General features: G+C 43.3%; 2 protein-coding genes and 1 long non-coding RNA gene across 3 annotated transcripts; 1 reads left to right on the top strand and 2 right to left on the bottom strand.

Moving 5' to 3' along the window:
- Positions 1-579: 579 nt before the first annotated feature.
- Positions 580-6001, bottom strand: LOC143706254 (uncharacterized). Its single transcript, XM_077197961.1, has 4 exons — positions 5832-6001; positions 5003-5170; positions 4534-4864; positions 580-1991 (listed from the first exon to the last, which is right to left on the bottom strand). The coding sequence occupies exons 2-4, from the start codon at positions 5168-5170 to the stop codon at positions 901-903; spliced, it is 1590 nt and encodes a 529-aa protein (XP_077054076.1). The 5' UTR covers positions 5832-6001; the 3' UTR covers positions 580-900.
- Positions 6002-6979: 978 nt separating this feature from the next.
- Positions 6980-7551, top strand: LOC143706639 (uncharacterized). Its single transcript, XR_013193003.1, has 3 exons — positions 6980-7131; positions 7254-7454; positions 7535-7551. It is a non-coding gene; the product is annotated as an uncharacterized LOC143706639 (long non-coding RNA).
- A 6201-nt stretch (positions 7552-13752) lies between these two features.
- On the bottom strand, positions 13753-21691 carry LOC143706546 (microfibril-associated glycoprotein 4-like). Its single transcript, XM_077198546.1, has 5 exons — positions 21613-21691; positions 21286-21486; positions 21109-21205; positions 20813-20980; positions 13753-14045 (listed from the first exon to the last, which is right to left on the bottom strand). Exons 1-5 carry the CDS (start codon positions 21616-21618, stop codon positions 13789-13791), a joined length of 729 nt encoding a protein of 242 aa, XP_077054661.1. The 5' UTR covers positions 21619-21691; the 3' UTR covers positions 13753-13788.
- Positions 21692-23378: the final 1687 nt, after the last annotated feature.

Raw genomic sequence — 23378 nt, forward strand, 5'->3', positions numbered from 1 at the left:
GCCTGACTGCATTGTGCCAAGTGTAAAGTTTGGTGGAGGGGGGATTATGGTGTGGGGTTGTTTTTCAGGGGTTGGAGTTGGCCTCTTAGTTCCAGTGAAAGGAACTCTTAATGCTTCAGCATACCAAGACATTTTGGACAATTTCATGCTCACCACTTTTCTGGGATGGCCACTTCCTCAAACTGCACAAAGCACAAAGCAAGGTCCATACAGACATGGATGAGGGAGTTTGGTGTGGAGGAACTTGAAGCCAGGCTTTCTCGTCCAACATCACAAATGCGCTTCTAGAAGAATGGTCAAAAATTCCCATAAACACATTCCTAACCTTTGTGGAAAGCTTTCCCAGAAGAGTTGAAGCTGTTATAGCTGCAAAGGATGGGCCAAATCCTTATTAAACCCTACGGATTAAGAATGGGATGTCATTAAAGTTCATGTGCATGTAAAGGCAGACATCCCAAAACTTATGGCAATATAATGTATTTTGACATCGCCACCAGGAAAATTGTGAGAACAATATTTATACTTTAGCTCTACTTCAAATCTACCTCTAATCATGAGTAACATCAGACTTTTAGCCAGTTAGTTCATACACTTTTACTCCAAAAATTAAAACATTTCCAAAGCATTTGAGAAATATGACAGGCACAAACAACACAACTTATACTCTGGTCTGTAATACTGTACAAACAGTGAAATGACACAGTGATGATAGACTAAATATCTACACTACAGGAACACTGCTCAGAAATCAAATTCAACTGTTGTATGATATATGGTTCATGTCAGATTATGTCTTTAAATCAAAATTTGTATAATGATACTGTCATATACCACATGGTATGAATGATGAAAGCAACTGAAGAAATAAAGCCTTTTTGACAGACCAAACATGAAAAGACACTATGATGATTCAGGAGCAGTTTGTTCTTTAGTGTGTTTCTTCTGGTGGGTCTGAAAACCCCCTAAATAAGCGAATCTCTCGTCGCAGATGGAGCAGCGGTAAGGCTTCTCTCCTGTATGAACTCGCTCATGAGTCTTCAGGACGTCTAACCGAGCAAACGTCTTGTCACACTGAAAACACTTATACGGTCTTTCTCCTGTATGAATCCGCTGGTGATTTTTTAAGGTACCACACTTACTAAAACTCTTCCCACAAACGCCACAGTGATACGGTCTTTCTCCAGTGTGAACTCTCTGATGATTTCTAAAATGAGTCGGATTTAAGAAGCTCTTCCCGCAGTAGGAGCACAGGTACGGTTTCTCTCCGGTGTGAGTCCTCTCATGGAAAATCAAAGCAGGTTTTTGACGGAAGCGTTTATCACAGTATTCACACTGATACGGTTTCTCCTCAGAGTGTATTTTCTGGTGTGACTTTAGACAGCTTGAGTTTGTGAAGGCTTTCCCACATTCGCTGCACTGGTACGGCCTCTCGTTGGTGTGAACGCGCACATGCTTCTTCAAATGGGATCCATGGTTGTAACTCTTCTCGCAGTGAGGACACTTGTACGGCCTTTCACCCGTGTGGATTCGCTTATGAGCATCAAGATTACCTTTGGAGCTGAAATGCTTGTTGCACTCGCTGCACTGAAAAAGCGTATCGCCTGTGTGGATTCGCTTATGAGCATCAAGACGTTCTTTGGTGCTGAAATACTTCTTGCACTCGCTGCAGGGGAAAAGCTTTTTGCTGTGTGTCTTTACATGAGCTATTAGACCACAAGAATTGAAAAAATCCTTCCCGCACTGTTCACAGTGAAACCCTTTCTTCATGTGCTCTTTTGAATGAAGTCTCTTCTCTTTTGAGGTAGGAAAGCTGATGTTGCATATCCTGCAGGTGAAGTCTTTCGGATCTGTGTGTATTCTCTCATGTCTCGCTAAATGTCCCTGTGAGCTCAATGTTTTCCCGCAGGTTACGCAGGAGAAACTCTTGACCTTCAGCTGATCTTTTGATGTTGAGACTGTTTCTCCATCAGAAAATAAACCAGTGTTCTCATCTGAAAGGAACAAAAGGGTAATAAAATGTCTAACTTTAAAATGTACTCAAATAGAATTAGTGAATCATTCACTTGTCATATAAAAAAAATGATCAGTTACATAAAAGTACGATCCCCCTTAAACTTTAGGCGAGAGCGTGGTATATGTAAGAGAAATTTATCAGTGGATCGGACAGTCCAAGAAGATGTTGGTAGCTAAGAAGTTCGGACAGATGATACACCATTTAAACTTTAAAGGGAACATATCATGAAAATCTGAATTTTCCCGTGTTTAAGTGCTATAATCGGGTCCCCAGTGCTTCTACCAACCCAGAAAACGTGAAAAGTGACAACCCAGTAACTTTGTTTTGGTAAGCCTTTCTCTGCAATCATGTTAAAAAATACATAGGAAGAGGATCTTATTATAATATTCGTAATAATAACACAGAATCTGCACGTTTCCACCCACAGCGGCGCCATTTCGGACACGACAACAGTGTAACCAGTTCTAACGCAATTGCAAAAGTTCAAGCAAAGCATGCAAACTGTTCTGCCGTTGCTGCAAAAACGAGCACTGAACATTGTCTGACCAAAATTTGTCTTATAAAGACCTCAGGAAACTGTGACAACTTGTGTATAAGTTAAACATGATGGTACAGGCAAGGTGATAAGATGAATCAATGTAACTCCACAACAACTACACAATTGAATCCACTAACCATTTGGAAATGTCCATGTGCGTCTGAAAGTAAAACTCTTCCTGAGTCTCTCCGTAAGGCTACACTCGCTACTGGTTATTCTGGGATTCTGTATGAGTGAGATTGGCCTGTTTTGTTATTGCTGGAGTATCTGAAGCTCGTGTAAAGACTCCGCCCTCTTCTGAACGGATGCGGCGCAGCAGCTCATTTGCATTTAAAGGGACACACACGAAAACGGTCTCTTTTTGCTCACACTCAAAAAGGGGCAAATTTAACAAACAATAATAAATGATCTGGGGGTATTTTGAGCTGAAATTTCACAGACACATTCTGGGGACATTATAGATTTATATTTATCTTGTGAAAAGGGGCATAATATGTCACCTTTAAAAACAAATAACAAATATTATATTTCCTCAAATTAAGGGGAAACACTGAAAGAAACTGCCGTTCTGTCAGTTCCGCCTGAAGCAAAACGCTGTAACGTACAGTTAGGAAAGCGGTTTTCATTTTTACCATATGCGGTTGATTCGACTGTCCATGGTCAGGGATACAAAAATGCGTAAGAAAATGTAGTTTTCACGAAAGCCCTGGAACTGTCAAAAGTCTTTGCTGACAAATAAATGTGAATTTCTCGGTCCAGGTAACACAGTAAATGAGCAAACACTGCTCACTTACATATATTGAAACAACAATACAAAGCAGGTTGAAAATTGGCAAAGTTCAACTTTAAGAAGTGAAGCATAATGAAGAGACACAGCCGCTGTCCAAGGGTCTATTTATAATGCCAATACACTGGAGCCAATAGTACCCAGCGCCTCTCTAAAGAGCCGGGGGGGAATAACATCAGCAGAAGAGGTGGTAGGCTTAAGGCCCGTTCACACCAATGACGATAACGATATAGTTCTAAAAATCGTTCTCAATATTAAAGAATAGCAGAGATCACACCACAGCTATAACGATATAGAGAAACGATATCGTTGGGATCACTTTCGTAACGATTTTTTTCCAGCTGTTGATCGATAAAACACTGAAAGCCAATCAGAATCCACTCGAATTTAAGGGCTCGCGCATTTAAAATTGCAGACGACATTGTGGAGAAGTTAATCGCCGAGGTTCACAAAAATCCAAGCCCCTTTTCAAGAAAATGGATAAGAAAAACAATCGTTGATAAATAGCTAGTTTCTAAAAAATTGTCTTGCTTCCTTTGAAGTCGCTGTGAGTGTTGTTTTTATTCCACTATATTGACTATGTCAGCTAAAATCACTGTTAGATTATTATAAGGATTACACTAGCGTCACTCGAAACATAGCATGCTGTGGACATCTGCTGGTTAAAGCCTGTAAATGCAACAAGAACAGCAGAAACATGTTCAATGATGTTGTACACACTTTGAAACCGCGACACGCGAGCTTAGAATAAACAGACCGCTATCGTTCGTTGGTGTGGACGCAAATACCTAGTTATCATTATAGTTATCGTTGGTAGGTGTGAACGGGCCTTTATTCTTTTGGACTATATCCACAAGCTCAGAGAAGGATATTGGTTCAAACTAATCAATCAAAGCAGAGCAAAAAAATGTAGGAATGCTATGCAGGTGTACCATCCAGAAGTGGTGAGAGGAGAGAAAACTGTATTTATCATGTTAAACAGAACGTTGGGATTTCATTATTATCATCGTAATTAGATATTTTTTTCTCACTCAAATCGATCAGCCTTACTATCGTTCCCTATTATCTGCTGTCAAACCTGATCAGGAGGAGCATCAGAGACCAACAGCCAATACTACAGAGCCTCTGCTCAATGACCAATGATTAACATTCAAGTGTCATGAAAAACAACAAAAGATCATGAAAGAAACACACCTGCAGGAATAAACTCATCATCATCATCATCATCATCCTCATTATTCTGATCTTCATCATCATCATATTCCTGTTGTTGGTCCTCTGCTGTGGTTTCTTCTCCTCTTCTCTCTATCAGGTTCCTGCAGTCCTCCAGTTTGACGGAGCACATCTTCATCTGCTGTTCTCCAGCGTTACAGTCAGAGGTTTGATCAGCGGATCCATGATCCTGAGCGTCAGTATAACACAGTAAAGTGAGGCTGAGCTCTGAGTCCTGTGTGTCTCTGGATCTCCAGACTGAATCCTGAGCTTCTGTCCCATCAGTCACACACACTGAAACCTTCTCCAGATCCTGAACAACACATCATAGATCAACACAAATAAACAACAACCTGTTGATATTAGCCTCATTACTGAGGCGTAAGAAGTGAGAAGCTAACACAACTTTGGTTTGATTGAGCTGAAGGATGAAATGATGAGCTGCTCAAACCTCTCTGTTGGGTTTGTCTCCTCTTTCTCTCAGCTTTGCCTCCAGTGACGCCACCTCTTTCTTCAGCTGACAGATTTCAGTGATGAAATCCTCAATATCCAGCATGGACAGATCCGTTCCTACTGATTTACAGCAGATCACATCCATCTGTGCTGTCATGGTCAACATCTGAAGACAAACACATTATCATTATTACAAGACACATTTATAATAGACTCAAAATTTGCATTTGATTAGGTGTTTCTTAAACTATTGAAACAATGTTTTTTTTTTTTTTACCATACTTTTACTCTATTTTCTTCAAATATAACATACCTTTCATCTCAAAGACAGTTTTTCTCTATCATTTTCACACAAAAAATACTTAAAGTGAATGGTCAAACATTTTATAATAATGACAGTATAGCTGTTGTTGACAACAAACTTTCTTTAATTTAATGTAAACTGGTAAAGTTCATTGCTGTCATATGACCACAATAATGTTGTTTAAAGTCGTCATAAGAGTTATACCACCATTTACCTTAACAATTGCTTTTTATGGTGTTTGATTGTTCCAGACAACTTTAATGGCACCTTTACAAAACAAAGACGTTTAATCTAGTTTTAAAATGTTAACTTTATAGACGAACAAAAGAGCCCAATATATATATATAGGGCTTTTTTGTTCGTCTCTAAAGTTAACCTTTTAAAACTAGATTAAACGTTTTTGTATATATATATATATATATATATATATATATATATATATATATATATATATATATATATATATATATATATAACAAGACGTTTGCTTTCAAACAGGAATACTAATAAATAAGATATTTACCTTCAGCTGCTGATCTTTCTCAGATTTCTGCTCGTTTCTCCTTGTAGTGTAAATCGTTTAACCTGTCCGATACTAAACATCATCAAGCAAACAAAAATGTAAAATCACATAATTGATGTAAAACACGATAAACACACACGAGATGAATATGTTTACCAATAGAACTACACTCGCGGGTTGTTCGCGGTTTCACACACAGCAACTGATGACGCACTTCCGCCTCCTCCTGGACTGGAGCTCGATTTATGGTCACTTGTTTTTCAGGACTCTGAATGTAATGTATCTTTATTGTCCCAAAAAGGTGGCATCCATTTAATAATTTTAATAAATATAATAATTTACACTCAATATATTATTATTTCTATATTCGCACTAGGTATAAATAGCATCTAACTACTATTTATACTTATTGCAAACAAAATAGCTACTGCTAGTTTTACATAGTTTAGATAGAATCTGTTCCTACTGTCACTTAGTGCAAAGTGAGCGCTGCCATTATTTACCCATTTTGTGATCACAAAGTCCTTTACAGAAAATTACTAATACTATTTGCCAAAAATCACACTATGCAACAATGTTCTTGTTCCGTATTAAAAATTGCTGTAAACAATTAAGCTTTATTTTCTGACTATGTTAAAAGAGAAGAGACATCAATATGCATGAATGCTGATATAATATTAGGCTTCACTAGCTTATACTCTGTAATTTATAAACAAAATATTTTAGTTACAACATTAAAGTGAACATGACAGTGTTCTACACGTTCTTGAAGTCTGTGTTTTTCCTCAGAGGGCTTTTGTGTCTTTGGGGAAATTAATCTTAACACAGCCTACATTTAACAAACATGCTGTGCTTTTCTTTCAAAATGCATGACGTGTTCAAAAAGTTTGTGAAAAAGATTGTGTGGCTGTTTTGCCCTTGGATGAGCAATGGTGTGTGTAGTGTAAATAGCCTTTGCCAACAGGACAGGCGTTTCATTTTATTTGTTGAAACCTTCCGATCATATGAACATGAATCTTGTAGCTGGACATCTAGAGCTTCATAGTGGACATTTACATAAAGACGCAGAGGAGGAGTCTGAGAATCTGACAGATATATAAAGAGTGTTTGTGTCAGACTGAACAACACAAACGGTGAGTTACTGTTTTATTCTTCATTTACTGAACAGAACATTCAGACATTTATACCGTTTTCAAAAAAATAAACGGATCAAAATATACATAAGAAAACACTTATATTACTTTCTAGATTAAATAAATCTCTATCTGTGAATTACTGAGGAGAGATTCAGAAGATGGAAGTAAGTTAATCTTTATTGTATCGATTAGTCTAAACTCCTGATTCACATTTAATTTCACTTTGATTTCATCATTATAAATTATGGAACATGTTCGCTTAACTCTTTCCCTGTCTCTCGTGTAGATGATGCTGTTTTTGGCGGTTCTTCTCCCTGTTGTTCTGGGCAGTGACTGTACATTCATGCCATTCGACTGTTCTGACGTCTACAACTCAGGAGAAACAGTCAGTGGGATTTACACCATCTATCCAGCAGGAGACGTTCCTGTCTGGGTTTACTGTCACATGATCTCAGATGGGAAAGATGAAGACAACGGAGGATGGACGGTACGAATGTGACTTTAGATCATCAAACACACATCAGAACATACATTATGAATCATATATTCTATATAAACCCATCACAGGTGTTTCAGAGGAGAAAAGAAGTGTGGGGAGAATGGGGGTTCAAGGTAAAAGTGTCAGAATGATTCTGGGGTGAGACTTGCGTCTCGAATGGTGCAGTGAGTTCAAATGGTAATTTCCTTTGTTCTTTTAGAGAATAGCCCTCTCTTACACTCTAAAAATGCTGGGTTGTTTTAACCCAATTGTGGGTCAAATATGGACAAACCCAAACATTGGGTTAAAAATGTAATTTAAAAATTCAACCAAACGGCTGGGTTTGTCCATATTTGACCCAAAGTTGGGTTGAAACAACCCAGCATTTTTTAGAGTGTACAGTTCTTCCAGTTCCCTTTCAAGGGAACTCGAGCTGCGTTGAGACGCGGTGGGAACGCTCTGCGTGATTGCGTCGTGAAGCACGTGTATAATCAGTCCAATGGAAGAGCAAGACGTCATAGGCGGGTGACGTCATAGACCAGGAAGCTATAAAGCACACCAGAAAACAGACCGCGACAGCTTCTGTTGCCTTCAGCAAGCGATCTGTGTATTCTGTCCTTGTCATATTTATTGTTGTCTGTCAAGTTGCAATATATATATATTATGGCGAAAGAGAGCAAGCAGCTTTTGTGTTGTTCCCTGCCCACGTTATATCACGGGTGGGGACACACACATCAGCTTTTTGTTACTATTTGGGAGTGGAGCATGCCACAGTCAGTTCTCGAGGGGGCTGACTGTGAGCATTGCGAGAAGCTGTCCGTGAGGACGCTCCGCTCCCGCCGGGCGTTCTTCGAGGAGGACGGTTCGGTTCGCGCTCCCCGCGTGGGTCCCGCTGTTGCCGATGCACGGCGGCGACTCGCATTTTGGGGTTCGCAAACGAATCTGACAGCGGGGGTTGGGACGGGCTCTGCCCTATCTCAGCTTTCACCTGCCAGATCCAGTGCTGGCGATTTCCAGTTCCGAGGAATTGGTATCGTTAGTGTTTTGTTAAGAAAAAGAGAACAAAACAAATAAAGATATTAAGAAAAGGCAGATGTTTGAGTTTTCTATAAATGAATAAATAAGTCAGCTCATAACTCTGTTGAATAAAGAGGAGCTTTAAAAGGAGGTTTATCTAGTGTTGTTGCTAGTTAAATATTTTCTGGCCAGCTGAACTTTATGAGAGGGAAAATAAGGAGTTTATTAGATGAAATAAATCTAAAAACAGAAAAACTCTGTATCTCAGCCTCCTCGTCGGGGACTGCCGTTTTTCCCTATCTCCACACCACACTGAGGTGTCAAGATCGTTGAATAACTCGGTTTCTATTTTATGTGTTTAATGCCCTACGTCTAACTATAGTAATGCTATGGGTATTAAGTATCATGGTATGACAGTGCCTCGGGTTAAAGAGACGCTTGCTAGCTTTCTCTCTCCCGAGTCGGCGTCATAATTTTTAACCCCGACGTTACCCACCAGCCATCTAAATAAAAAAATTTTTAGGCAACGCTGGTGGGTAAATTATAAAGACATGGATGAATGTGAGGTTGTCAGCACTGACGCTATTCGAGAATTGCGTCGTGCAAAAACAGATAAACTATACTGGGGAGGGACGGTTTCGAGAAATCGTTTCTCCTCTGCGTCCTCTGGGTGGCGACTCTCTGAGGAGGGTCGCACACGGCCAGTTCGGTTGTTTTCCTGCTGGTGGCCACGGACTGTTATATACGTTTTTCTGATTTAAAAGTAAAGAAAAATAAGATAAAATTATGTCTGTTCTTCTGGATGCTCCGCTTTCAAGAAACTAAGAATAAACCGTTCAGCGGCGTTCCAGAGGTTTCTTCCTCACCAATCTATGTTCCTGAGACTGCTGGGCGGAGCAGTCTCAGTCTACTAAGCTCCTCGCAGCACAGCGAGCATCGCCATTTGGGCTCCTCCACAATCAAAGGGGACTTGGGTGGCGGTAGCAGTCTAGCCAGTTAGAGATATGCAAGATCTGAGGACTATTTTATCTCTAAAAAAGCTTGGACAATAGGAAGCCCTGATGCCGAGGCTATCAGGCTTCTAAAGGGTGGTCCCCTCCGGGGTAGGGATGGTTTTTGAGAAAATCGTTTCTCCTCGGCGCCCTCTGGGGTGCGACTCTCTGAGGAGGGTCGCAGCGCTGCCAGTTCGGTTTTCCTGCCGGTTCGCCGTTCAGGACACCAAGGTGTCAGTGTACCCAAACGATCCTCCGAGGGGGGTCGTAGAGCAGTCAGTTCGGTTTCCCTGCCGGTTCGCCGTTTCAGGGTGCCGAGGTGCCTGCTTTTTCCAATGATCCTCCGAGGAGGGTCATTGGAACGAAGTTATTTAAAGGGAGGCAAGATCTGAGGACTGTCATCTCTAATAAAGCTTCTGAGGGCTCCTCCGGGGCAGGGACGGTTTTGAGAAATCGTTTCTCCTCGGCGCCCTCTGGGGTGCGACTCTCTGAGGAGGGTCGCAGCGCTGCCAGTTCGGTTGTTCCCTGCCGGTTCGCCGTTCAGGGCACCGAGGTGTCAGCGTCCCCATACGATCCTCCGAGGAGGGTCGTAGAACGGTCAGTTTGGTTGTTCCCTGCCGGTTCGCCGCTTCAGGGCACCGTACTGACTGTTCAACCAAATCCAGAGGCCAGTCTTGAGAGACTGGTTCCCCTAGTAGAATTTCTGGCAGCGTGGAAACTACTGCCACATATTTCTCGGTGGGTCCTGCACACTATAGGAAAGGGTTCAGAATTCGGTTCTTGTCCGCCCAGATTTCTAGGGGTCCTCCCCACTGTGGTTGACCCCGAGCAGGCTTTGGTTATGGAGCAGGAAGTACTGACACTTCTGCAAAAGGAGCTGTAGAAGGGGTTCCTCCTCCCGGCAGACAGTCAGGGTTTTACTGCCATTACTTCATTGTTCCGAAAGAGGATGAGGGGTTGCGTCCTACTCTAGACCTGCGTCAATTAAACAGCATATTATGCTTACGCTAAATATGATTGTGTCACAGATTCAGTCCGAGGACTGGTTTGTCACAATAGACTTAAAGGACGCTTACTTATCTATCCATCCTCATCACAGGAGGTTCCTGAGGTTTGCTTTCAGGGGCGAAGCATACCAGTATCGGGTTCTTCCATTCGGCCTAGGTTATCACCCCACACCTTTTACAATATGCGTGGATGCAGCTCTGGCTCCTCTGAGATTCCAGGGCATTCGCGTATTAAATTATATCGACGATTGGTTGATTTTTAGCTCAGTCCGAGCTTTTGGCAGTTCAACATCGAGATGTCGTTCTGTCCCACATAAGGAGGTTGGGGTTGCGGATCAACACCAAAAAGAGTGTACTCCTCCCAGCTTGAGGACCACTTTCTAGGTGTATTATGGGATTCGACAACAATGCAAGCACGTCTGTCTCCTGCACGTATTTCTGCAATTCTCACAGCCGTAAAGAATGTAAAACTAGGTCAGTCACTCACTGCAAACAGTCTCTGAGACTGTTGGGGCTCATGGTAGTTGCGTCTAACGTAGTTACTTTTGGCTTTCTGTACATGAGACCCCTGCAGTGGAGACTTCACCCCGTGGTGGTGGAGCTTCTTAGGGAGAACTTCGGTCAAACTACAAGTCGACCTTTCGCATCGCTTGTACAATGCATTGCCCTTGTGTTTCTCCCTCACGCATCCAGCTCCGCTTGGACTGGATGTAATGTAATAGGTGTGGTTGCCACTACACCTATACGCTTTTCCCGATATCTTTGCTCCTGGGAGCTCTGGAGTTGTGGATACTGTGGGCTCGGCCTCTGAGGGGGCCCAGCTCATAGATTCAGGTTTCTCGACCGAGGTCATGGAGACCATACTCCAGTCTAGAGCTCCCTCCACGAGAAGACTAATATGCTGTTCTCTGCCTGGTGCAGAGAACGCCTTCTGAATCTCGTTTCTGCCCTTTTGGTACAGTACTTGATTTCTGTAATGAATGTTTCTTTGCTGGGCTATCTCTGAGGAGAGATCCTTAATTTCGTCTTCTCTGTGGTACATGAGGCTGAGGCCTGCACGTACTTGGATTTGCACCTGGTTGGTGGTAGTATTTCTTCACCCCAGATCGGGTTGTATTTCTAGGTCCCTACTAAATGTGCGGGTCATTTGTGCTCCAGGCCTTCTGTCCTCCACCTTTAATACCCCAGATCAGGAAAATCTTAAATCTGTTATGCCCTGTCCGGGCTTTGGATGCTTAGGTCCACAGAGCTGCTCAGTGGCGTTTATCAGAACAATTATTTGTCTGCTTCGGGTAACCTAAGATAGGTTGCCCTGCATCTAAACAGATAATGAGCAAGTGGGTAGTTGAGGCTATCTCACTTGCTTATGAAGCGGCCGGACAGCGTTCACCTGTGGCTGTTCAGGCCCATTCTACTAGGAGTATGGCTGCCTCTAGGCTTTAATTTCGGGTGTTTCCCTTCAGGATATTTGTAATGCGGCAGGCTGGTCCTCACCTCATACATTTGTCAGATTTTATGACCTACACCTCTCCACTCCCGGGGCTAGGTTGCTTGCTTCTAGTGTGCGCAAGGACTTCACACAGAACAGGCATTTGTCTTATGGCGTAGTGGGTATGGGGTTCCCACCGCGTCTCAACGCAGCTCGAGTTCCCTTGAAAGGGAACGTCTCAGGTTACGTATGTAACCCCGGTTCCCTGAGAGGGAACGAGACGCTGCGTTCTCCCGCCATACTTCCTGCATGCCCTGATCGACTTGCTTCAGGCTTTTTCAGAAGCTGTCGCGGTCTGTTTTCTGGTGTGCTTTATAGCTTCCTGGTCTATGACGTCACCGCCTATGACGTCTTGCTCTTCCATTGGACTGATTATACACGTGCTTCACGACGCAGTCACGCAGAGCGTTCCCACCGCGTCTCAACGCAGCGTCTCGTTCCCTCTCAGGGAACCAGGGTTACATACGTAACCTGAGACGTTTTTCTTACAACCCTTTATCACCAGATTATTCTCACAACAGAGAAAAGTGTGTGTGGTCGGCTGCAGATGCAGGAAGGAACAGAGAGAAAAAAACAACGGCTTCTGATCCAGACTTATTTTGCTTTAATTGAGTTAAAAGCATCATAGATTCCCATTATTGCATGGTTTAATTCACTCTACCCCCCACCCCCAAAATATTAACAAATATTATCCATAATTTTGTTTGTTACACAAATGGGCCTACATGGCCTGTGATATTTAATGCCTGATTTAATATTTAATGCCTGAATATATATATACATTTGGAGGTTTGATATGTGCCTAATATGGGGTATTTAGAAAATGAATTAAATGCAAAAAAAATGTGTAAAAAAACAACAACAACTAAAATCCAAGTTAAAAATCCTAGAATCACAGAAAAATATATAAAAACTAAATAGAAATGTTTTCACAAAATAAAAACTAAACTAAAACTAACAAAACCATTTATGAAACTAACTAAAACTAAACTGAAATTTAAGGCAAAATTCAAAATGATATTAAAATAAAAACTAATTTAAAAATGCAAACCTATAATAACCTTGCCCCTGAGCACAGTCCAGTGTCGGCTCCAGCCCTATAGCCCAGCCAGGAGCCCGCTCAAGCCTCAGAGCCCACCTTTTTTTTTGTTTTTGTATGTTATAACATGTATATACATGTTATTTTTTTGATGTCAGTGTTTATTGAACATCTCTCTAGTGGCACACGTCATCAAGGGTGACGTTAAAGTTGACCTAAAATTAACATTCTGTCATCATGATGCAAATCGGTGCAGCTTTTAAAGTCTCAACCATCTCTAGCCCCCTTGTTGCCTTGATTTTAATTATTATTTTAATATATATATTAGGTTCCATTAATATGTATTCCGTGCACATTGTGTTATTTATTTAATGTAGGATGTTTTTATGTATAATGTTTACGTGACTCTATGTGGCCTCATTAATTGCCCCTTGGGGAGAAATAAAGTGTTTTGAAATTGAAATGATGTCATTCCAGGCGTGAATGACTTTTTATTTCCGTGGAACATAAAATAAGATATTTTGAAATCGGAATCTTTAATATAGTCACTGTTTAAAGTTAAAGAATGAATAACACATTTGTTAGCCGGGTCATTTCTTGAGATTTGCCCTGATAAAACAGTCATTCTAACACATTCACAAGCAGACATAATGATATTCAACGCTAGAGTTTATTAGTTTATTTATTCTGACTTACATGATTTATTCTTTTTCACAGTTAAGGGAGAAAGCATGAATATTCAAAATTTTAATATACGGTTTACAATATCAGTCATTTGCACCTGGAAACACTGATGTTTCTAAGACACATGTTTGATCTTCATGCTGATGGATTTCATATTGACAGTATAATTGTTCTTCCAGGTGTACCAAATAACACCAATGGCGTAATGAGTATCATCATTTTTCCACAGATACACACCGTTGGGGTTTGCATAGTTACAGGCTTTGTACCAAAATCCCCCGAGACGCATATTGGCACAGTTCTTTTCATAGACATCTTGATCTTTGTCAAAGGTGGAGAACTTCTGATTATTATGGTAGGCCAAAGAGTCGCCTGCAGAGAGGAAGAGCATCATTAACAGGATTAATAATATAAAAAAGTTTCTACTTAGTCGGATAGGTTTCACAATAAACAAGGTTTGGTTGTCACGGTTCATGGATTCATTGACTCGCCCTCGCTAGGTGTGTGCGTGTTGTGTGAATGGGCGCGGCTCATCAGCACGGCTCGTTATCTCCGCTGATGAGCTGATCAGCGCCAGCTGTTTTGAATGAGAATGTCCTATATATTGTTTGTCATGTTGTCTGGTCTCTGTCAGATGGTTGTTGAGGTTCACGGATTACTCACCGTCCTTTCTCCTTGCCCAGTGTCTGTTCTCCTGTATTTTGGACTCTGCCCTGTTCTGAGGAGCGTCAGCCGTTTCCAGTCTGTTCCTGATCCGGTGTTTTCTGCCTCGTTCTGGGAAGCAGCAGCCGCTTCCAGAGACTGTTCCTGATCTGTGGTATCTGCCCTTTTCTGAGAGGATTCTTCTGTTTCCTGCCTTGCCGTCTGCCCACGGAGTCCTGTGTTACCGAGCCTGTGTTCTGTCGCCTGTCTGTCATCCACTGCATTGTTTGCCACTACCTTGTGTTTAATAAACACCTGTATTCACTCGCGATTTAATCCACGACTGTTCTTTCGTGCCGTGACAGAATCATCTGACCACCTACATGGATTCAGCGAGTGCAGCCGAGGTCGGGAAGATGGTCGCCGAGAACCACGCCCGCATGGATCGACAAGATGAACAGATCGGATCCTCGGGTCGGGCGATACAGGCTCTGGTAACACAGGTGTCGGAGCTCACCTCTCAGATACAACGTCTGAGAGGTCCCGATGCGCCAGCCCCGCCCCCGCCTGTTCCCCCGGAGTCTCCGAATTTCAACCGACCAGAGCCGCGCATTCCCACTCCGGAGAGGTATTCTGGGGAACCAGACCTGTGCAGAGCGTTTTTAACAAAATGCTCTATTTTTTTCTCTCTCCAGCCTGTGACGTTTTCCTCTGAGGAGAGTAAGGTGGCACTCGTTATGACGCTGCTGTCTGGACGCGCGGCTCAGTGGGGAACAGCGGTGTGGCAGAATAGACACGCTTGCTGCTCCTCGTTCCAAGCACTCGAGCAAGAGATGAGGCGCGTGTTCGACCGCGCGGTTGCCGGACGGGAGGCGGCCCGCCATCTTGTCGATCTCCGTCAGAATAACAGCTCTGTTTCCGACTATTCCATCCAGTTTCGGACATTGGCCGCCGAGTGCAAATGGAACGAGGAGGCGCAGTGGGACCTTTTCCTGCATGGGCTGGCTGACCGTGTTCAGAAGGAAATTTACACACAGGAATTACCCAAGACTCTTGATGGACTGATTGAACTGGCAATCCGAGTCGATGCACGCCTACAACAGAGAGGGAATCGACAGTTCCAGACTCCGAGGGTGGAGGTCGCGGAGTTTCCCGGTTTCAGAGTAACGAACACGGTAAGTTCCTCGAACGATCCGGAGCCCATGCAGGTAGGTCGAGCTCGACTCTCCCGGGAGGAGAGAGAACACCGCCGCTCGAGGGGTCTGTGTCTTTACTGCGGGGAGGCCGGCCACTTCGTTTCCACCTGTCCTTTAAAAGGCCAAGCCCGGCGGTAGGACGGAGGCTACTGTCGGGCGGACTTTCCTTGACCAGACCCTCGAACGCCACCCTCCTCCCGGTGAGACTCCAGTGGGCAGATCATTCCTTCAACGGCCAGGCGCTGGTGGATTCAGGAGCGGAGGGAAACCTGATGGACTCGTCGTTGGCCCACAAGCTTCACCTCCCCATCACTGCCTTGGACCACCCTATCACCATCCACGCACTAAATGGACAGGAACTCCCGGGCATCACTCACATTACTGGGCTCGTCACACTCATCACTTCGGGTAACCACACTGAGAGGATTTCACTCTATCTCACTCGGTCACCTCACGCTCCCCTTGTCCTGGGTCATCCGTGGCTGGTGAGACACGGACCCCGGATAGAGTGGGGACAGAACTCTGTGTCCAGTTGGAGTGAGAAATGTTATGCCTCATGTCTTTTGTCTGCTGTTCCGTCTGTTTCTCGTTCTGTGTTGCAGGAGGAGCCAGTGAACCTGTCTAACGTGCCACCGGAGTATCTAGACCTGAAGGAAGTGTTCAGTAAGTCCCGGGCTGCTTCTCTTCCTCCGCATCGTCCTTACGACTGTGCTATAGATTTACTGCCAGGTACGTCTCCGCCTAAGGGCAAGTTATATTCGCTTTCTGTTCCAGAAAGGGAGGCTATGGAGAAATATATTTCTGATTCTCTAGCAACTAAGTTCATTCGCCCCTCCTCTTCTCCAGCGGGGGCGGGATTCTTTTTTGTAGGGAAGAGGGATGGTTCTCTGCGACCTTGTATTGATTACCGGGGGTTGAACAACATCACGGTAAAGAATACTTATCCTTTGCCGTTGATGTCTTCAGCTTTCGAGAGGTTGCAGGGAGCATCAATTTTCACAAAACTGGATTTACGTAATGCATATCATTTGGTTCGCATTAGGAAGGGGGATGAGTGGAAGACCGCGTTCAACACCCCCAGGGGGCATTTTGAATATTTGGTTATGCCGTTTGGGCTTTCCAACTCCCCAGCGGTCTTCCAGGCACTCGTCAATGATGTGTTGAGAGACATGGTAGATCAGTTCATATATGTTTACCTGGATGACATATTGATTTTTTCTTCGTCTCTCCAGGAGCACGTTCAACACGTCAGACGAGTGTTTCAGAGGTTGCTAGAGAATGGGCTTTTTGTCAAGGCGGAGAAATGCGTGTTTCATGCACAGTCTGTTCCTTTTCTAGGGTACATCATCTCGTCTGAGGGAATACGAATGGATCCTGAGAAGGTTAAGGCTGTGGTGGAGTGGCCAAGTCCAGATTCCCGTAAGGCCCTACAGAGGTTTCTGGGGTTCGCCAACTTCTACCGGCGTTTTATTCGCAACTTCAGCCAACTAGCCGCGCCTCTGACTGCCTTGACCTCCCCCAGAACGGTGTTCAGGTGGTCAGACACAGCTGAGGCTGTGTTTGCTAAACTTAAGGGCCGCTTCGTTTCAGCCCCCATCCTTATAGCCCCTGATTCATCACGTCAGTTCGTGGTGGAGGTCGATGCGTCAGAGGTGGGGGTAGGAGCAGTGCTGTCCCAGCGTTCTCCCACAGACGACAAGATGCATCCCTGCGCGTTTTTTTCCCGCCGCTTATCGCCTGCCGAACGTAACTACGACATCGGTAACAGAGAGTTGTTGGCAGTCAAGTTAGCGTTGGAAGAATGGCGTCACTGGCTAGAGGGGTCGGGGGTACCTTTTATCGTCTGGACCGATCACAAGAACTTGGAATATATCAGAACTGCCAAAAGATTGAACTCCAGGCAGGCTCGGTGGGCACTTTTTTTCGGTCGTTTTGATTTTGTTCTCTCGTATCGCCCGGGTTCCAAGAACATCAAACCCGACTCTTTATCTCGTATTTTTGACCGTTCCGAACGCCCGTCTACGCCCGAGTGCATTTTACCCGAGACCCTATTTGTCTCCACACTCACATGGGAGGTCGAGTCGAAGGTCAAGTCGGCCTTAGAAGGGGTAACGCCTCCGCCCGGTTGCCCACCGAATCGCTTGTTTGTGCCGGAGGGATTACGGTCCGACGTTATCCAGTGGGGGCATTGTTCCAACGTGGCTTGTCATCCAGGAGTTAATTGTACTAGTTATTTAGTCAAGCAACGATTCTGGTGGCCACTTATGGCTCGTGACATCCACAGTTTTGTTTTGGCTTGCTCGATTTGTGCCATTGGTAAGACTTCCAATCGACCTCCAGATGGGTTACTTCAACCGCTGCCTGTCCCTTCGAGACCCTGGTCCCACATAGCGCTAGATTTTATTACCGCCCTCCCACCCTCCCAAGGTAACACGGTCGTTTTAACCGTGGTGGACCGGTTCTCTAAGGCGGCTCATTTCATCCCCTTGCCCAAATTACCTTCAGCCAAGGAGACGGCGTTGACAGTCGTAGACCACGTCTTCCGTTTACATGGCCTCCCGGTGGACGTGGTCTCCGACAGGGGACCCCAGTTTGTGTCCAAATTTTGGCGAGAATTTTGTAGATTGCTGGGAGCGACTGTCAGTCTGTCCTCAGGGTTTCATCCCCGGAGCAATGGCCAAACCGAGAGAGCCAACCAAGATTTGGAAAGGGCGTTACGATGTTTGGTCTCCAAGAATCCTTCTTCCTGGAGTCAGCAACTCTCTATGGTGGAGTACGCGCACAATACGTTACCGGTGTCGTCAACGGGCCTATCTCCGTTTGAGTGTAGTGTAGGTTACCAGCCACCAATTTTTCCCAGTCTGGAATCCGAAGTTGCGGTTCCCTCCGCCCACGCCTTTATCCAGAGGTGTCAACGCACGTGGATCAGAGCCCGTGAGACTCTGCTCCAGGTGGGTGCACGCACCAAGGCTAAGGCCGATCGCCACCGGTCTAAACCTCCCGTATACGTCGTTGGTCAAAAAGTGTGGCTTTCAACCAGGAACATTCCGCTCCGCTCCGTTTCTAATAAACTTGCTCCCAAATTTATTGGCCCATTTACTGCCACCAAGATCATTAGTCCGGTGGCAGTCCGCCTCAACCTTCCTCCAGCGTACAGAAGGATTCATCCCGTTTTCCATGTATCTAAAATTAAACCTGTGTTTCATTCACACATTAATCCGCCTGCCCCGGTTCCCCCCCCCGCCGCGACTCGTAGATGGGGAACCAACGTATTCGGTTAATCGTATACTGGATTCGAGACGGAGGGGACGTGGATTCCAGTATTTGGTGGACTGGGAGGGTTACGGTCCGGAGGAGAGAAGTTGGGTTCCTGCCAGGGACATGGACCACTCCCTTATCGATGATTACAATCGACAGGTAAGGGTGTCTGGGAATGCCAGGCGGCATTCCTAGGAGGGGGGGGGTACTGTCACGGTTCATGGATTCATTGACTCGCCCTCGCTAGGTGTGTGCGTGTTGTGTGAATGGGCGCGGCTCATCAGCACGGCTCGTTATCTCCGCTGATGAGCTGATCAGCGCCAGCTGTTTTGAATGAGAATGTCCTATATATTGTTTGACATGTTGTCTGGTCTCTGTCAGATGGTTGTTGAGGTTCACGGATTACTCACCGTCCTTTCTCCTTGCCCAGTGTCTGTTCTCCTGTATTTTGGACTCTGCCCTGTTCTGAGGAGCGTCAGCCGTTTCCAGTCTGTTCCTGATCCAGTGTTTTCCGCCTCGTTCTGGGAAGCAGCAGCCGCTTCCAGAGACTGTTCCTGATCTGTGGTATCTGCCCTTTTCTGAGAGGATTCTTCTGTTTCCTGCCTTGCCGTCTGCCCACGGAGTCCTGTGTTACCGAGCCTGTGTTCTGTCGCCTGTCTGTCATCCACTGCATTGTTTGCCACTACCCTGTGTTTAATAAACACCTGTATTCACTCGCGATTTAATCCACGACTGTTCTTTCGTGCCGTGACATTGGTATGCTATCAGAACAACATGTCCGAAGTCACAGGTGTAAAACAATAGGTGTAAAAAGAAAAGAAATGCATGGCAGCACAGGATGCCAAACATGTATCATTAATGGAAAAAAAACAGTCAAAGACCATAAACTAAAGTCACATTTAGACTGCAACAGGAAAAGGACAAGCTGACCATAAACTACAATAACACGCTTAAATAACAGATTAACAGTGAAATACTGGCAGCAGAGGTGACAGCAGTTTAATGTTAATTTTACAGTTCTCTGATTATAATACATTTAACAGTAAGTTACTGTAGTAATATTAGCTCTGATTGGCTCTATGACTCTTGTCTCCTCTCCACCAGTAAGCTGGTGAGCGGTGGGCATTCTGGTGCAAAATGGCTGCCGTCGCATCATCCGGATGCTGCACATTGTTTGATTAAAATGGTGTTATTTCAGTTAGCCTAATAGCTGGTTTGATTTGCATTGAGAGATGATCTTATGGAAAGTGCCCCATGCAAATCTCTAGGTATGGTGAAGGGTAAGTGATGATGTGGGATATTTTAATTCCAAAGGCCAAGGGAACTTTATCAGGATGCATAGTATCCTGGATCCATAAAATAACTGGCCTTTAAAAATAAAAATCTGCCTGCCTCTATGGGAATTTAACATAGGGGTGTCCAGACTTATGCACCCTGTATTTTAAGGGAGAACATTTATGTATTTACGATACATTATTCATTCACAAAGAAAATTGGTGTCCTTAAAGGTTGGAATTTTCCTCATTTTTTTAATTAAGGCATTAAAATCAATTTCCAAAAGATTATTTTTCATTCCTCTTTTTAGGCAACTTTAGCATGGGTGTCTAAACTTATGCTCAGCACTATAACATCAAAGACCATCAACAGAATTAACATGTTTAAGCAAAAAAGGAAGAGATGAGAAGAAACACAAGAACTACAACTGACATCAGCCACAGTCTTAGATGAAATCAACTGAAGAGAAAAGAAGACATTAAATCTGAAGATCTCAGCAGAGGAGGATTAAACAACTCCACAAACAGCATTACCAGCTTCACCAGAGTAACTTTATTTCTGTCAGACATCTACAGAAGCTGTTATTGAGAATTAACAGAGGTTTAGATTTTGTTTCATTGCTTCGCTTAATGTTACCATTATGGTGATCAGTGTTTGCTTTAGTTTGACTCTTGATCCTTGACTTTTTAACATCAGCTTTTCTTTGGCTGTTGTAACCATGTTTTCCAAAGAATATTAATTTAATGACAATGAATGAAAATGTCCTACCTGCTCCTCCATCAGTGAATCCTGAAACTTGCAATTTATATCCAGCACATTCACAGTCCACAGAGAAGGACGAGTACAGAGCAAAACCCTTCCTTCCTTCAAAGTCCTCCAGATCCACTCTCAGCGTGTACTTTCTGTTACGTGTCAGCTGATACATGTTCTCCAGCCCTGTTCACACACACACACACACACACACACACAAACACACACACACACACACACACACACACACGAAGAACATGTTCAACCAAACACATGGTCATCCACACAAACGGACACACACTGTGAGATCTTACCCAGCCAGTATTCGCCCTCCACATTCCCGAATCCTCTCTTGTACTGTTTCCACGGCCGATAGAAATTCACACTGCCGTCCATTCTCCTCTGAATCACCTGTGATGGGTTTATATAGAATATATAATTCATAATGTATGTTCTGATGTGTGTTTGATGATCTAAAGTCACATTCGTACCGTCCATCCTCCGTTGTCTTCATCTTTCCCATCTGAGATCATGTGACAGTAAACCCAGACAGGAACGTCTCCTGCTGGATAGATGGTGTAAATCCCACTGACTGTTTCTCCTGAGTTGTAGACGTCAGAACAGTCGAATGGCATGAATGTACAGTCACTGCCCAGAACAACAGGGAGAAGAACCGCCAAAAACAGCATCATCTACACGAGAGACAGGGAAAGAGTTAAGCGAACATGTTCCATAATTTATAATGATGAAATCAAAGTGAAATTAAATGTGAATCAGTTTAAACTTATCGATACAATAAAAAAAGCAGATTAACTTACTTCCATCTTCTGAATCTCTCCTCAGTAGTTCACAGATAGAGATTTATTTAATCTAGAAAATAATATAAATGTTTTCTTATGAATTTTTTGATCCGTTTATTTTTTTGAAAACTGTATAAATGTCTGAATGTTCTGTTCAGTAAATGAAGAATAAAACAGTAACTCACCATTTGTGTTGTTCAGTCTGACACAAACACTCTTTATATATCTGTCAGATTCTCAGACTCCTCCTCTGCGTCTTTATGTAAATGTCCACTATGAAGCTCTAGATGCCTTGATAAATAATATATATATTACAAAAGTTCATACAACATAAATTACATGTATATTTTCAAATGGTAAATATGGAAATGGACCACAATAAGGAAACAAGTGTCACAGAGAGAAATCTGCATTGTTTTATGTCACAGTGTGTGTCCAGTAGTCTAAATCAGCGTTTCCCAAACGGGGTGCCTTCTGGCGAGAGCAGGGGTGCCGTGTAAAAACTCCATTAAACATTTTTAAATTGCTAAAATGTGTTAAAAAAAATAATAAATGTATCATCATTCTCGCATCGTCTAATAACAACAAATAATGCACACAAATTTATAATAAAAAATGCAACTCATAAGTTTTCCGCGTTCGTTGAATTGCGGGGGTTCCTCATGATTTCATTCTCGTCCACACATAAAGCTGCCTCTTTTTCATGGCTTGTTGCGCTTACGGTCAAATACACACGAAACATTGTCACAACGTCCGTCTTGCCGCATATTCACAAACACATCGGTTATGTCCGTGTTGCTGTCAACGGTAACGCGTGCGATTAATGTTTTTCAGTTTTACGCGTTAAAAAAGATTTAAACACAATTAATGCAGCATCCGTTTTTTTCTGTCATCCTTTGGCTAGCGTTACATTATATAATCACGTTCTTATTCATGCAAATGCTTTTAAATCATGCAACCGCGAAAAGACAAAAGAGAACGCGCTGTCTGTGAATGTCCTGCTGACATATGGAATTACTTTTGTGCCAATAATAATGAAAGTAACTTTTCAAGAAACTAATGAAAATATAAATTGAAACTGAAAAAAATATCTTTGAAACTGAAAAAGAATAAATCGCGGGCACATTTTTTTACTTCGTTCTTAATACACGGCATGTTTTGCTAACTATTTCTCATATTTCTTTCGCTAATCTGAACTTACAAATGAGCTTCCAGAGTTTTCAGTTACGCTTCTGAAGTTTTCTTTTACGCTCCCTGAGTTTTCGTTCGCAGTTCTGACACATATCTCTCGTGGGGGCGGGGCTAGTATCAGTGTGTTCTCATTGGCTACTGAGTTTTTGATTGACAGCTTACTGACCTGGAAGTGAAGACGTCAGTGTTGTGTTTACATGTTTGAATGTGAGCGTCTGTAATCGCAGCTTTCTATTTCATTTTACTGATATTAAGTTTGTGTATTTATTTGCTGGTACACTATATTGTTGAGATGATTTCTTATAGAAGGAATAGTAGCCTACAGACGAATGATATCATTATCATTAGTCATCGTCACTATCAGGATACTGGATACTCGTGGTAAGTCTTTTTTTTATTTTTTATATATACAATACTAATACTATTTATAATGCAGTACTTGCTTTTTAAGGTGGTGAGGCATTTTAGAGCTCAGTGAGCCCATAACATTATACAGTGTTGTCTTGATTCAACGGTTAGCCCAATCATTACATGACTTGTTTATCTACATACGATTATGTCTTAGATTAGATCATAGTTGCTTCGATTAGATA

Source organism: Siphateles boraxobius, unplaced genomic scaffold, assembly GCF_051911475.1.
Source record: "Siphateles boraxobius isolate OS27281-9 unplaced genomic scaffold, OSU_SipBor_1 111, whole genome shotgun sequence".
Lineage (NCBI taxonomy): Eukaryota > Metazoa > Chordata > Actinopteri > Cypriniformes > Leuciscidae > Siphateles > Siphateles boraxobius.

Coding starts and splice junctions, on each gene's coding strand:
- LOC143706254 (XM_077197961.1), bottom strand. CDS start 5,170: ATGTTGACCATGACAGCACAGATGGATGTGATCTGCTGTAAATCAGTA. Junction 4,865..5,002: donor GAGACAAACCCAACAGAGAG/GTTTGAGCAGCT, acceptor TGTGTTGTTCAG/GATCTGGAGAAGGTTTCAGT. Junction 1,992..4,533: donor TGATGAGTTTATTCCTGCAG/GTGTGTTTCTTT, acceptor TGTTCCTTTCAG/ATGAGAACACTGGTTTATTT.
- LOC143706546 (XM_077198546.1), bottom strand. Junction 21,206..21,285: donor AAGACAACGGAGGATGGACG/GTACGAATGTGA, acceptor AACCCATCACAG/GTGATTCAGAGGAGAATGGA. Junction 14,046..20,812: donor ATTCACTGATGGAGGAGCAG/GTAGGACATTTT, acceptor TCCTCTCTGCAG/GCGACTCTTTGGCCTACCAT.